This window comes from Lactuca virosa, chromosome 9 (genome assembly GCF_052849685.1).
Source record: "Lactuca virosa cultivar CGN04683 chromosome 9, Lactuca_virosa_CGN04683_v6, whole genome shotgun sequence".
Classification (NCBI taxonomy): domain Eukaryota; kingdom Viridiplantae; phylum Streptophyta; class Magnoliopsida; order Asterales; family Asteraceae; genus Lactuca; species Lactuca virosa.
Window position 1 is genome coordinate 92289914 of NC_136434.1, and position 14492 is coordinate 92304405.

Consider the following 14492-nt stretch of genomic DNA (forward strand, 5'->3'; position numbering starts at 1 on the left):
TCCTTAGCTCTAATCTAGAATGCAATTCACATATCAATCATACTAATCACAACACATAAGTATGGGTAACTTGGGAAACACTTACTTGAGCTCGGCTGATTGCATTCATTGCATTCCCCCTTTTACTTAAAAGAATCTTTTTCAAAAATTTAAATTCTTTTTTTTCTTGCAAAAATATTATTATTTCCTTAGTTTGAGTTCTGACACACCTGAAAGTGTGCCCGAATCCCTCAAACCAAGGCTCTGGTACCATCTTGTAACGACCCAAAATCATTGCCAAAATTTTTCATTTTAAAACATTAATTTCCATTTATTAATTGTATCAAAAACCATCGTTTATTACAATATTCCAAAACATCAGAGTACAAAATATCAAGTGCGGAAATCATATGGAGAGGATGTTGTGCCATCATGTCAGGCCCTTCCCTTTGGAACTGGAAGTACCTAAAACCATAAACACAAACTGTAAGCATAAAGCTTAGTGATATTCCTAAACTACCACATACAACATACATATCAAATAATAGCACCTGGATGTGTCAGGTCCGTATCAACCCAAATTACAGCATATAGTTGGGTCGAGTCTGTATCAACCCCTGGGTCCGTATCAACCCTGAGTCTGTAATGAATCTGAGCCTATATAGCTCAATGCATAAACCATATAAGCACAACAAACAGAATCATACGATAACATGAAATCCTACTCATACAATATAGTGGGTCGGATTTGGTGCCTTTGTCCCACTTAGGGTGGTGATAACACTCACCTCACAGACAGGCGGAAAGCTGAACTGACACGCTGCTCCGAAACTCACACTACCGATCACCTTTACAAATAAAAATCACCAAAACTCATGCTACCATCCAATTACCTAAAATGCCCCTCGGTCAAACCCTAGTCAAAACCAGGTCAAATTCAACCGGGTTGACTCGGTTAGTATGCGGGGTGTACTCCTCATGTACGCAAGGCGTACCTCGTAGTTGACTGGAGAACGGGGCGCTGAGCTTGTACACTCAACATACCCTTTGGTACGCCCTGCGTACAAGTCTGCTTTCCAATTTCTTAACCAAGTGCTTAATCCCTTAAGCACATACGTCCAAACTTCACATCTAGGACACATAAGATGTCCTAAGCCATAAAGTTTCCAACTTTATGTCCTAGCATGACTATTAAGTCCTTAAAAACAAAAACCCTATCCTCTTAACCTATTAAGACCATCTAGCACTTGCATGGGGGAAAACTAGTGACCAAGAACCCAACTTTATGACTTAACACCCCTAAGAACCTCTGAAAGGACAGCTCAAATGCCTTCGAGTACCTCCTACTCACAAAGGCTAAGTTTGGGACCAAAAAGGAAACAAATTGAGAAAAACTAGATCCAAGAGATTATATCATCAAGTTTGAAACTTATTACCTCCACAAGGTACATAAGGGGGACTAAATGTTGGATCCAAAGCCTAGAGTGCAACACCACTACTTCAATGATCTTCCTTGTACTCCAAGAGCTCCAAAAATGCACCAAAATGTCCCAAACAAGCTTCACAAGCACAAACACTCTTAGGGTTTTCGAGATAAGGAAAGAGGCTGAAGGTAAAAAGGTGCTTGAGGCCATAAGTGAGTTTAAATAGAGTCCACACCCTAAAATTTAGGGTTTGCAATTTGACTGCGTATGCCCTGCGTACCTGTGTACGCTCAGTGTTTCTAAGGCGCTCTGGAGTACACCATGCGTACAAGGGTGTACGCCAGCGTACTCCAAAGGTCTTCAAATTTACAATATTGCCATCTGGGACTAAACTTGCAAAATAAATATAACTCAAGGGATAAAACGAATACCTGAAATCTAGGTGTTACACTGCCTTCATTGGAACTACAGGTTCGTTTTGTTTCCCTCTTCCTGCGGGTAGCTCTCTGTCTTATTTTTTATCTTGTTTATATTTGTTATTTTGGTTTCCTTGGGATCCATGACATCTGCATCTGGAAGTAGTACCACAGTTACGCCCATAGCAGCTCAATTGGTTTTTGCCTTGACCAATGTATACTCCCAATTCAGTTTCAAACTCTTTGTCGATGGGTCGAAATATAAACTATGGCGTAGAATTTTCTTGGATATGTACAAAGGTGACAAGTTCTATGGCCATATAAACGAAAAGTCACAACCTAAAGGTGATGTTGATGAAGATTGGGTTGCAATTGATTCCAAAATCATATCATGGTTCTACACCACTTTTGATGTAAACCTCCTGCAAATTATCTCTAGTGATGATTGTACTTCCAAGAATCTTTGAGAAAAATTACAGAAATTTTTCTCAATAACAAGATATCACGTATGCTCCAACTTCAAGATTAGTTCCACAACGCTAAGAAAGGTGCCACCTCCATCACTGATTATCGGCATTGCCTAAAAAACATGGTTGATTCTCTTGCAGATTGTGATTCCAAAATCAATGAAGTTGAATTCGTAACGCAAATTCTTTGCCAACTACCACCATCATATAATAGCATTGTGGATGTAATTACCAATACAATGCCATTATCCTTGTTTCTTGAAGCAAATAGCATGTTTCTAATGCATGAGTCTCGAGAAGAAACCACAGAACAACTTAGTGATGTACCATTACCCTCCTTCGCGACTCTATACTCATCCAATGTGTCCCATGGAAAATCAAAAAATCAATATGATCAGGGTAAAAATAATGGACGGGTTGCTTCCAAGGGGTAACAATAACGGTTCTCCTAGTTCCAACTCTTTTTCAGGAAATCAATTTTATCCAGGACAAAATGAAGAACTTTTTGGAACTCAAACTTCACTCGGACAGCACATTTCAGCTCACCAAGGTGTTCTTGGAGACTCGCCAATAACTCACTGCCATAACAGCAGCCCTCCTTCTGTTGTCGCTCAATAGGTGGCGCACTTGCCACCCCTCAGTTCTTCACAACAGCCACCTCACAACGTTTTTCCTATTGTCAACGCACAACAACCCTTGCTGCCATATTGTGCTCAACATGTGGCATACCTGCCACCTCTTGGTTCCAGCCCCACAAAAGCAACCTACAAAAACAGCTTTTGGAAGACATGTTGCACAACTCGAGAATCAAAATTACATGGACTTAGCTTTAGTTTTTCGGTTAATTTCAGTGCAACCTCCTACGGATAATCACTACTACATGGATTCTAGATCTAGATCGTACATGTCATTCAATCAAGGTACCATGCAACCCTTAACACTGTGTAATTCAAAATTTATAAAGGTTGGAAATGGCGTTGTCATTCCTGCTAAATTTATTGCACAATCTTCTTTTCCTTTCTCAAATAATTCGCTTCTTTTAAAAGATATCCTTGTCTCAAATAAAATTGTTAAAAAAACTTAATTCCGTTCATTGTTTTTGCATAGACAATTCCATATTTGTTGAGTTTGATCTTGTTTTTTCTCTATGAAGGATCCTATCACAGGTTCTCAGTTGCGCGTTATGATAACAACCACTCAGATCTCTATCCAATTCTTCCATCCACCATCAAGCCTGTTTCTGCTTCCATTCTTCTTGTCTTCTCCTATGACACGTGGAATCATCGCCTTGGTCACCCAGGCTCGACAATTTTTAAATTTCTATAATCTCACAAATTTATTTCTTGTTCTAGTCAATCGTCTCTTTTGTGTCATGCTTTTCAACTAGGAACCCATTTTAGTTTACCTTTTTCTTTGTCACCAGTTATGAGTTTGAGTAGTTTTAAGTATTATATTCCTTTTCTTTGTGATACTTACATTTCTTATGGCTATTTCCTTTACATGTTAAATCGGATGTGTTTTTTGTCCTTAAAAATTTCCATTCATATGTTACAAATCAATTTAAAACTGACATCAAACTTTTCAATGTGACAATGGTCATGAGTTCGATAATAAACCTCTTTATTTTTTCAAAGATCATGGGATCAAAATTCGGTTCGCATGTCCCTACACTTCACAACAAAATGGGGAGTCTGGATGCACCATTAACAGTATCAATAACATCCTACACACATCATTCGTTCAAGCCTCGCTCCCTCCTACCTTCTGGGTTGAATCCCTTCATTCCGCTGCTCGCACCTTCAATCTCCTTCCTACCACCACTCTGCAATATCTAACACCATTTGAAATCCTTTTTTCATTATCACCATCTTATACTCATCTTCATGTCTTCAGATGTCTATGTTATCCTACCATTGTATCCACTGCTCCGTATAAGCTTTCTTCACGTTCATATGTTGGTGTATACCTTGGCCCCTCTATTGATCATCATGGACATCGATGTCTTGACCTTATCACTCAATGGGTCATTATCTCACGTCATTTCATTTTTTATGAAACAAACTTTCCTTACACTGATTTCAATGCTTCTACCACTCCTGTTGCTTATGAGCCTTTCATCCCTGATGAAACTCCATCCCCGTTAGGTATGGCCTCTTCTAACGATCCTACTAACGTGTCTTCATCTCATACTACTGTGATAACCTTTTCCCCTCCTCCTTCCTCTTTGGGACCCCCTAATCCCCAATTGTTTCGCCATCTGCACCTCTTCCTCACTCCACTACTCAATCCATGTGTGACCCAAACTGGCATGTAGTTATGGATTCTAAGATGTGTGCCCTTCAGTCTAACAACACCTGGGAACTTGTTCTGAAACACACTTCTTCCAACATTGTTGGTTGTCAATGGTTGTATCATCATAAATTTAACAGTGGATGTCGTTTAGATCTCTATAAAGGTCGCCTTTTTGCTCAAGGATTCTCTCACAGCCTGGTCTAGATTTTGATGACACCTTTAGTATTGTTGTTAAACCAGCTACTATTCGGATTGTCCTTAGCGTCCCCTTCTCTCACAAATGGCCTATCCTTCAACTTGATGTTAAAAACTCCTTCCTCCATGGCGATATTGTTAAATCTATTTATATAAGTCAATCTCTTAGTTATGTTAACCCACAATTTCCTAATCATGTTTGTCGGATCTGTAAAGCTCTTTATGGTCTTAAACAAGCTCCTAGAACTTGGCATCAACATTTTATGGTCTATCTCTCCTCCTTAGGATTCTCCAGAAGTAAATTTGCTAGCTCTCTCTTCACTTTCCATCGAGGATCTGATACCATCTACCTTCTTCTTTACGTAGATGATATTATCCTTACCGCTTCATCCTCTGCTCTAATTACTACGGTCATCATGTAGCTTTCCTCGGAATTCCCCATGTCCGATCCTTGACCCTTATCTTTCTTCCTTGGCATTGTCGCTTCTCGTCGTGTCGATGGTCTCTACCTCTTAATTAGCTTTTGCTAAAGAAATTCTTACTTGGGCTGACATGGTTGATTGAAATCCCTGCAGTACCCCGATTGACAGTAAGTCCAAACTCTTCTCTGATGCTTCCTTTCCTTGAGTTGGCCTTATATAGGAGCCTGGCTGGTAGCCTTCAATATCTCTCCTTTACTCATCCTGATATCTAATATGATATTCAACATATCTGTCTTTTTATGCATGATCCTCGTGTTCCTCATTTTCACGCTCTCAAGCGTATTCTCTGTTGTCTTAAGGGAACACTCATGCATGGTCTCCTTATCCATCCTTCCATTTTCAATCACTTGGTATCTTACTCTGATGTTGATTGGGTCGGATGTCCTATCACTCGTCGGTCCATTTATGGCTTTTATGTTTACCTCGGTGATAACCTTGTCTGCTCGTCCTCCAGATACCAGCATGTCGTCTCTCGTTCTAATGCCAAAGTCGAGTACCATGGGGTAGCCATTGTGGTCATTGAGACTACTTAGCTTTGAAATCTTCTCCTTGAGTTACATTGTCGGTTATCTCATGCTACGGTTGTCTTTATGATAATGTTAGTGTTATGTATCTCTCCTCTAATCCGGTTCAGCACGAAAGAACCAAGCATGTGGAAATTGACTTACATGTTGTTAGGGAACGTGTGTTAGCTATGGTTATCAGTGTGGTTAGCACAAGTTATACATTAAGGTTGGACAGTATGGGTAGAACTGCACCTAGCAGTTTAGTGAACTGCATCAAGGAACATCACATTCGGTGCAGTTTAAGGTGAAAGATTTTGGGGTAAAAGCTTTCTTCCTTGCTCCTCTCCTTTCTTGATTGGCTGGAGCAATTTAAATGTAATTTTTTTTATCTTTTTCTTTTTTTCAATTTTTATTAAATTATATATATACTAAAAAATATAACCTATATATATATATATATATATATATATATATATATATATATATATATATATATATATATATTAAAATTTATGATTTTTAATTCTCTACAAAAAAGATAGTATAATATATTTATGGTTTTTAATTTTTATTAAATATATTTAAAAAAATATAAAAAATAAAAATAAAAAAAAATGTGACCATTTCCTGAATTTTGATTTTTAAAGAGTGAAATGAGAGATGAAAAACTACCGTGACATAGAAAAAAAAAAGTGAAAGGTAAATAAACCTTATGGCCTAAGGTATTGTACCATCATTTTGTTGTGGATTAAATTTTCTAAGTTTAACTATTTTTTTCTTCAATGTGCTTTAATAAATAGATATACATCATATCCTATTAAAAAAGTACCCAATTGTCATGTGGAAATTGCTCAGGCTGCTTCAATATTTCAAAATGAATTTCCAAAATTGTCCTTCAGCTATTATAAATCCCTTGCAGATCATTTTCTTCCCTTCGTCTGATTTTCAGGTTATCTAATCATTTGAATTTGAATTCGAAGAGAGCAATCCCAATAATTCAGGAACCAAAATAAAACTCCTATAAACCCTCTTAGTTTTAGAATCAATTTTGATACTCCTGTATACCTTAAATCTCGGCCCTCTTTATAGGGCTCCTCATTTCCAACTTCAATATGAGAAATCAAGTATTATCACCAAGATTTTTGTGTTAATTAACAAGATCGGAAGGTGTAGTGAACGTATGCGCTTCCAAAATTAACACTAGCGCTCAATATATGTATTCATACGATGTAACGTCCGCCTTCATCCTTTTTAGTGGTTGTTTGGTGCTACAATTGACAGTTTTTGAAGCCTGGCGATCTATAAGTGTTGAGGTATTTTATCCAAAAGTGGTGAGTTTATGATTCTTTAACCCTAATCATTGATGATAGGTCTAATTTCATGTTTTGGTTCGATTAATTGGAATTTTTCATGTATCATTTTTTCCTTTTCATCCCTTTTAATCGAATGTTTATGGTTCTATCTATGTTCATTTTTCAGTTGAGGGTGAAATACCAATCGCCAATTGACAACGCTCAACCACGGTAACCGGTAAGGGAATTGTGTATAAGAATGAGCAATTTGTTTCAGAAGATTTGGTTCATCAGGTGCTCATCACCAACATCGGTACAAGGGAGCTAACTATATGCACAATAAGTGGTTGGTGAAATGCGTGATTTTTTTTAATATGCCGGATTCTGTCATGTTTGTTTTAGTCCTAATAAACGTTTGGTTACCATGATTAAGTTGAGTTAGATTTTTAAAAAAATCTTGTAATCGAAATCTAATATTGTCTATGTTAGCTTGATTTTGAGTTTGGGTAAAGCAAGATCGTGCCATTAATTATAGTAGGGGATTAGTTTCATCTTTCAAAATACTAAATTGCACAAAAGATGATCTTGATTTATGTTTTCTTGATACATGAAATCTGTGATAGAGATTCTCATGTGTGCTTTTGGCTTCTTAACACAGTATGCCGTTTTTCTTCATCATTAACTTTTATTGAATGCTTTTGCTTGATTTCACAAAAATGTTAATGTGACAAATATGTTATTCAAATTCTATATACAAATCCACAACAATTTTTCAATCTGCAACAACAAAGGTTGATAGAATTGATTATAAATTGAAAGGGTGAAGAAGTGTTGGAATTTACACGGGAGGAAAATGTAACTTCATATAATTTCTTCCTTCTACTACCCATATCAAATGATGACATGTGTCATATTTAATTTTCTTTAATAATATTTTAATTCACTTGTCACCATTCAAATCGAGAGATATAAATAGAAGGTCAAATTTACAATAAATAAATATTGAAAATAGACAAAATTAATCAACATTTCTCAAAAAAAAAATGTATCAATTAAGGGATAATTTGAGTATTCAACAACAACCAATATTTTAGTATAATTGCAAACAAAATATTGCATTTACATAGCTATGACAATATTAATTACTAAAAAATGTGATTATAACCCTTCATAGGTATTTATTTTCTTTATTTATTGGGATGCATTATTTTTATTAAATTAAATATCATATAACTTGATACTATTATAGATTTTTTTTAATAATTAAATATAATATATTGAATGAACGTTTACTTAATTAAACATAAATGCATAATTTATCAAGAATATGTTGGTCAAACAATTATTGAAAAGAGAAATTAAATATCCTCCTATTTATCTTCCTACACATGTTAAGTGGTGACAAGTGGATTAAAATATTATTAAGAAAAATTAAAATATTTTTTTCTTTTGAGAAATGTTGATCAATTTTGTCTATTTTCAATATTTATTTATTGTAAATTTGACCTTCTATTTATATCTCTCAATTTACATATGTAATGGAACTTCACCAAATACCATCCATTAATATGTAATACATAAGAATCACTATCATTATATTCTTTTTAATATTATGATTTTATTTATTATACATGTTTTTTAAAAATTTTGCAACATGTGATTAATGATTATATGCTTTTGAAGTTTAAATATGGTTTTACTTTGTCAACAGTGTAGTACACTATACTCAAATGTACATAGCATTGTATAAACTTATGCTTTTATAAGATATTCAAAACATAGTACAAACTTATCATTTTATAGAATATCTAAACATACTATGTTTTTTTTTATCAACTGTGTTTTCCACATGTTTAAACCTAGTAATAGAAATACATAAATACACAGCATCTTAATGTTTTAAGGATATCCAACTAAAAATCAGATATAATCTAAAAAAATCAAAAAGTATACATGGACATCTTTTCTAAAAGTGTAGCATCACCCTTGTCCTCATCGGATTTGTATTATAGCATTTGTAATTATGTCCCACAATGTTTTACCACATATCCACTATTAGGCTGGAGGAAGTGGTGTCACAAGAACCGCACTTCCTTCTCTGCCACATAAACGCCATATAAGTGTCATGTCAATTTTATCATAAAGTGTGGTTCTTTGCCATTAGGTGTGGTATACCAAAGGAGAAGAGAGAGAAACAAATAAAGAGAGAAGATAGAGAGTAGGAATGCGGCACTTTTTGGGCGAAGAGAGAAAGAGAGAGTGTGGTTCTTACCACAGGGAGGGGGCGGTGTTTTGGTTGATGATGTGGCGAAACCACAAGTGAAACCGCACCCACTCCCCTTGTCTTACATTCTTAGTTTCTTACTTTCGCTACTTCCATCTTCCTCTCAATCCAACATTTTCATTTAGCATAATTTAACCCCTTCTCTTCCAACATTGTACTACGTGTCAACATGGACATTGGATCATGTCCACAGTTGAAATTTTTAATCCATCTCAACTTGTTATATTGGTTGATCATTGATATCAAGTTTGAAATTTCAATCCCATCTCAACTCATTTATATAAATAGGTAAAACAAATTAACTTATTTAACTAGAGTTTCACTAATTATTGGATTGGATTTATAAATAACAGATTTTATCGCTTTTTATCGATTCTAACATAAACATGGTGGTCGCCCAGGGCATACAAATCACATCTCCCTGGCTCAAAATAGGTGATATTATAATTTGAAACTCTTTAGATACAAAAAGAAAGAAGATAATACAAAAAGAGTCGTGATATTCTAATTTGAAACTCTTTAGATAAAAATAATCTAAAATGCCTCAACTCCTTTTATAACAAAATATGTATACTTATATATTTGTTTAAAAGTAATTATCTAAATGTCTCGCTAAATGCAAGAAAGTAACAAAAACAACACAAAGATTGATCCTCCAACAAAACATGCCAATATGTTATTTCGAGAAAGACTTCGTTTTATGGGTTGTATTTCCCATCAAAGAAAACAACTCAAATGAAATGCTCTCATCATATCCTTCAAGAAAAACCAACTCTGGAGGAACCAAAATTTCATTCAAATTCTCAAAATTACACAAATCAAAATATTCAACTTTCGCCATTTGTTGTTTCCTCCATTGCCACGGCTTCATCACCTTCTCCCTTTTCACCTTTCTTACCTTCATATTTATTAAAAAAAAAACACACACACACACATGTCACACTTTTGTTATATAAATTATAAAAAAATTAAATTATTACCTTTCTTCTTCTTGCCACCACCTTTCTTCTTGCTCTTAACAGCTAAAGCTAACCAAGCTTTAATTTCAGGATCATCAACGGTTTTTGTAGGCTGCAACTCCTGCAGACTATGTGAAGTGATACGATCCGATCCATTTGGCATTAGTAGAACCGTGAATTTGATATGTGCAACAAAATCACCTGGCATAATTTAATCAAAAAACTTATTATTTAATATTATTATTATATATCCTCAAAATAATAAAAATTTCCTTCCTACAATCCTACCAGGCTTTTCATGAAGAACAGGGTATGGCTGCAAAAGCTCATGATTCACACATTCAACCAATCCTAATCGAGCACGCTTCTCTTCCAAAGCCCTATATAACAAATTAAACACATAATATATATGCAATTTTGAAAATTATAAAATTAAAACATAAAATAAAAAACAAACCTAGCTGAAAATGGCATGATTGGGAACTTTTGACTGATTTCACTGAATATGAAACGTGATGCTTTCATTTTCAAGTGATAGTTTTTGTCAACTGCTCTTTTATAAATAGTCGTCTGTTTCTCATCCAACAACTTTGGCTACAAAACAGACATCGATACATATGTAAATATATTATTACGGATTGTGGATTCCGACGGATTTGGAATTTGAGATTCCATTCCGGAGTTGAGTGAATTAATTAATTACCTTGGCATCTCCTGTGGTTGTGACTATATCGATTGCATAGACTTCATTCTCCTCAAATTCAGCATCATCAACTCTTGTATCTGGATTTGAGACACTTAAAACCACTTTGTTTCCATCAATCACAAATTGCTTCATTTGATGACTCAGAACCCCTTCAACAATTTTGCAGTCATATGCAGCTGCAACCTTTTGAATGGCTTCTGTCACGTCTTGGTTCTGCATTAAAAAAAAAGGAATAAATACATGAATTTTCTTAAAAAAACTTCAAGAACAGGTTTATTTCATATAAAATTCTGAAAGAGGAGACCTTATAGAGATCAGAATTGAAAATATACAAGATGACTACGAAGGATTAGAAAGGGAAAAAGAAACATGATTCACTATCAGTGTAACTATGACTATTAAAAGCATCATAGGAGGAAACTCCATAGCCTATAAATAAATACATCACATAGAGAAATCATGTGGCATATACACCATAGGAGACCTTACAAAAGCCAAAAACAAAATAAAAGGTGTATTAAGTGTAGCCCAATAAAAACATGAAGCCTAATGAGAACAAATAGAAAATAACAAAACAGCTTTTAAAAAACCATGTCATCAGCAAAAAGAGACAATTTTATATATGAAACTACTAAAAAACAGGAAAAAGAGATCCATAGAGTTACTGGAAGACAAAAAGTTTTTAAAACATGGTAAAAGTCATGATGCTCTATCAGTGTAACTATGACTATAAAAAGCATCACAGGAGGAAGTACTCCATAGCCCAATAAACACTGCATCATTTAGAGAAATCATGGCTTATCAAAAACATAAAAGTAAAACAAAAATATATACTTTATTACTTTCACAAAACAATAAAGAGAAATAAAGATTATCAAATAAATTACCTTTTTTCCAGGTCTCACAAGCCTTAGGGCAACCTCAGCAGCAGTATTTGCAGCAGCAATAACATCAGCTGCTCTTCCTGTGACTGGACCTTGCTGAAGAACATGTGTATGCCCCACAACAGCTATGAAACCATCAATATGGCACCCCATGTCACTGAAACCAAAAAAAAACAATCATCTGATTCCATTTTTTATACTAATAAATAACAATAACAATAGCCTCAAATCATCTCATTAACTTTTTATATAAACTGTATGAAAACTTACATTTTCAATATGTCACCTTCTTTTAAGACTGTCTCATCGCTTGCAAGAGGGGAGTAATGGCAGACTGTGTTGTTCACAGACAGACATGTTGGAAATGCAACACCTCTTTCAATCTTCTTCTTTACATTCTTGTACATACTCCCAGTTTGCCTGTGTTAAAAGATAATGCAATTATCAAGTCCAGATAAATAAATATAAATCTCTAGTAGTATATTTAGGTAAAAAATGAACAAGATAAAGGCTTACTCTCTGATAAATGAATCTCCTTTCTCACAAATGTCAACAATCTTGGTGTTGGGCTTGCATTCTGACAATACCAACTGCAACGCCTCTGAAAAATTGATCAAGGTGCATCGTATTTAGCATCAAGAATAAAAAGACTATTTTGTATGATGGAAGGGAATAAACATTCATGTAGAAAATCACATTTGATTAAAGCCCCGTATATGTAGATAACATGATCTCAATAATAAACCTTACTACAGCTTCAGACCTGGTTTATCAAATTTGATTCTGTCGACCCTAAATACCCAATTTGATTGTTTCGACACTATAACAGTACATTTCCCTAATTGCATTGTAAATTTGGTCCTTTTCTGATCCTAATTAGCAAAAAGAAACATGATTGAAGTGAAGATAAGTTGCCTGCATTCTTGAACATTTCTCAAATGACTCGAAATATATTGAAAAATGCGTAGACACGAAAAATCACACTTGTAGAGCAGAAAATCAAGATAAATGGCATAATCAAAATCGGACATGTGAAAATTAAGCGATGAATGGTATTTACTGTTAACAATCTCGGCCACCGATTTGTATTTGGTTACAACTTCAGGAGAGGAAAGATCCAACTCCTTCTCTTCCCCTCTTTCATCGTCCGACATGTTTCTTCAAACTACAATTACCGTTACAAAAGCCAATAATCAGGTAAAGAAGTTACAAAGAAAAACAAAGGGGATCACTGAAATTGTGAATTGGGAAGAAAAACGAATTGCAATTTGTAGAAGATAGCTTACCAGAATAAATCCGCAGAGAAAATATGTTAGGGTTTAAGGAAAGAGAAATGAACGACAGAGTGTGGCTCGGTGTTGTGTTTGCACTTGAGGTTAGGGTTTGGGGATCGGCCGCGGTTTTGCTTTTATACTGGGTGTCCTATGTTAGGTTGCACTGTTTTTTAGGGTTTTTGCCTGGTTCACGTTCATTGTGCAACTATTTACATCTATAAGGTATTAAATCACTACAAGATCCTATTAAGTTATCAGGAATGAGTATGTGGGTATCCTACGTACATGGTTGATAATTGATCGGTTTTAGTGTAGAATCGAATCCAAATCTTCATTTGTTTTTCTTTTTAATCACAACGAAACGGAAAGTAACGGTTTTTTCGGTTTGAAATTTAGTTTTTTTTGTTTGAAAACGGTTTTATATTGTTTATGCAGGCGCAACTCCGACTACGGATAACATGAGCGACCGCCGAGAGTCCATCTTCCTAAGAGGGTTATAAAGTTTTATATGTTATGCACGGTGATAGATTTAGCCACATTAAGTCGGGTGCATAAATAACCGAATTTGAATATATGATATAAATAATCCGAAATCAGATCCGAAAAATCGGATATCCGAATTTTTTGGATATCCAAAATCCAGATTTGGATAGTCATTTTGTAAATATTTCAGATATTTCTTATTGTCTTACAAGAGTAGGACTGATCGTGGAAGTTTGAATAATAAAATATTATTATAGAAGTGGTTCTAAACATACAAAAGTAGGAATACAATAATAATATATAACAACTTATTATTAATAATCACCAAATCAAAATATTTAAAATGTTCCAAATGATCAAACTACAAATTGTGTAATCAAATCAATTCACTAGAATATCTAATGTCAATAAAACTAGTATGAGCATCATGTTTGATCCGTGGCAGTGGTTTGGCGAGCAGATCTGCTGAATTTTTTTGACAGAACTTGGCTCATAATAATGTCTTCATTTTCAACTAGTTTCCTGATATAGTGAAACTTTCTATGTGTATGTTTTGTGTGCTTGTGATCTCGAGGTTCTTTAACTAAAGCAACTGCACCCTCATTATCATATAAGATCTCAACTGGTTCGGCTATGCTAGGAATAACACCCAAATCATTAATGAACTTTTTGAGCCATACTGCTTCTTTGGCTACAATATACTTTAACTTTGTAGTTAAGTCAGCCATAGCCTCCTACTTGGAACTTCTCCAAGTCTCCGCTCCTCCATTTAATATGAACACAAAACCAAATTGTGATCTAAAATCATCCCTGTCAGTTTGGAAACTTGCATCCACATAACTTTTGATG

General features: G+C 34.8%; 1 protein-coding gene and 1 long non-coding RNA gene across 2 annotated transcripts; one reads left to right on the forward strand and one right to left on the reverse strand.

The window, feature by feature from the left end:
• Window positions 1-6609: 6609 nt before the first annotated feature.
• Window positions 6610-7604, forward strand: LOC145138486 (uncharacterized). Its single transcript, XR_013721548.1, has 2 exons — window positions 6610-7092; window positions 7241-7604. It is a non-coding gene; the product is annotated as an uncharacterized LOC145138486 (long non-coding RNA).
• A 2380-nt stretch (window positions 7605-9984) lies between these two features.
• Window positions 9985-13349, reverse strand: LOC145137855 (ERBB-3 BINDING PROTEIN 1). The gene is made up of 10 exons (XM_079071997.1): window positions 13173-13349; window positions 12947-13051; window positions 12403-12487; window positions 12157-12306; window positions 11890-12043; window positions 11000-11215; window positions 10754-10890; window positions 10585-10676; window positions 10318-10497; window positions 9985-10235 (listed from the first exon to the last, which is right to left on the reverse strand). The coding sequence occupies exons 2-10, from the start codon at window positions 13038-13040 to the stop codon at window positions 10165-10167; spliced, it is 1179 nt and encodes a 392-aa protein (XP_078928123.1). The 5' UTR covers window positions 13041-13051; window positions 13173-13349; the 3' UTR covers window positions 9985-10164.
• Window positions 13350-14492: the final 1143 nt, after the last annotated feature.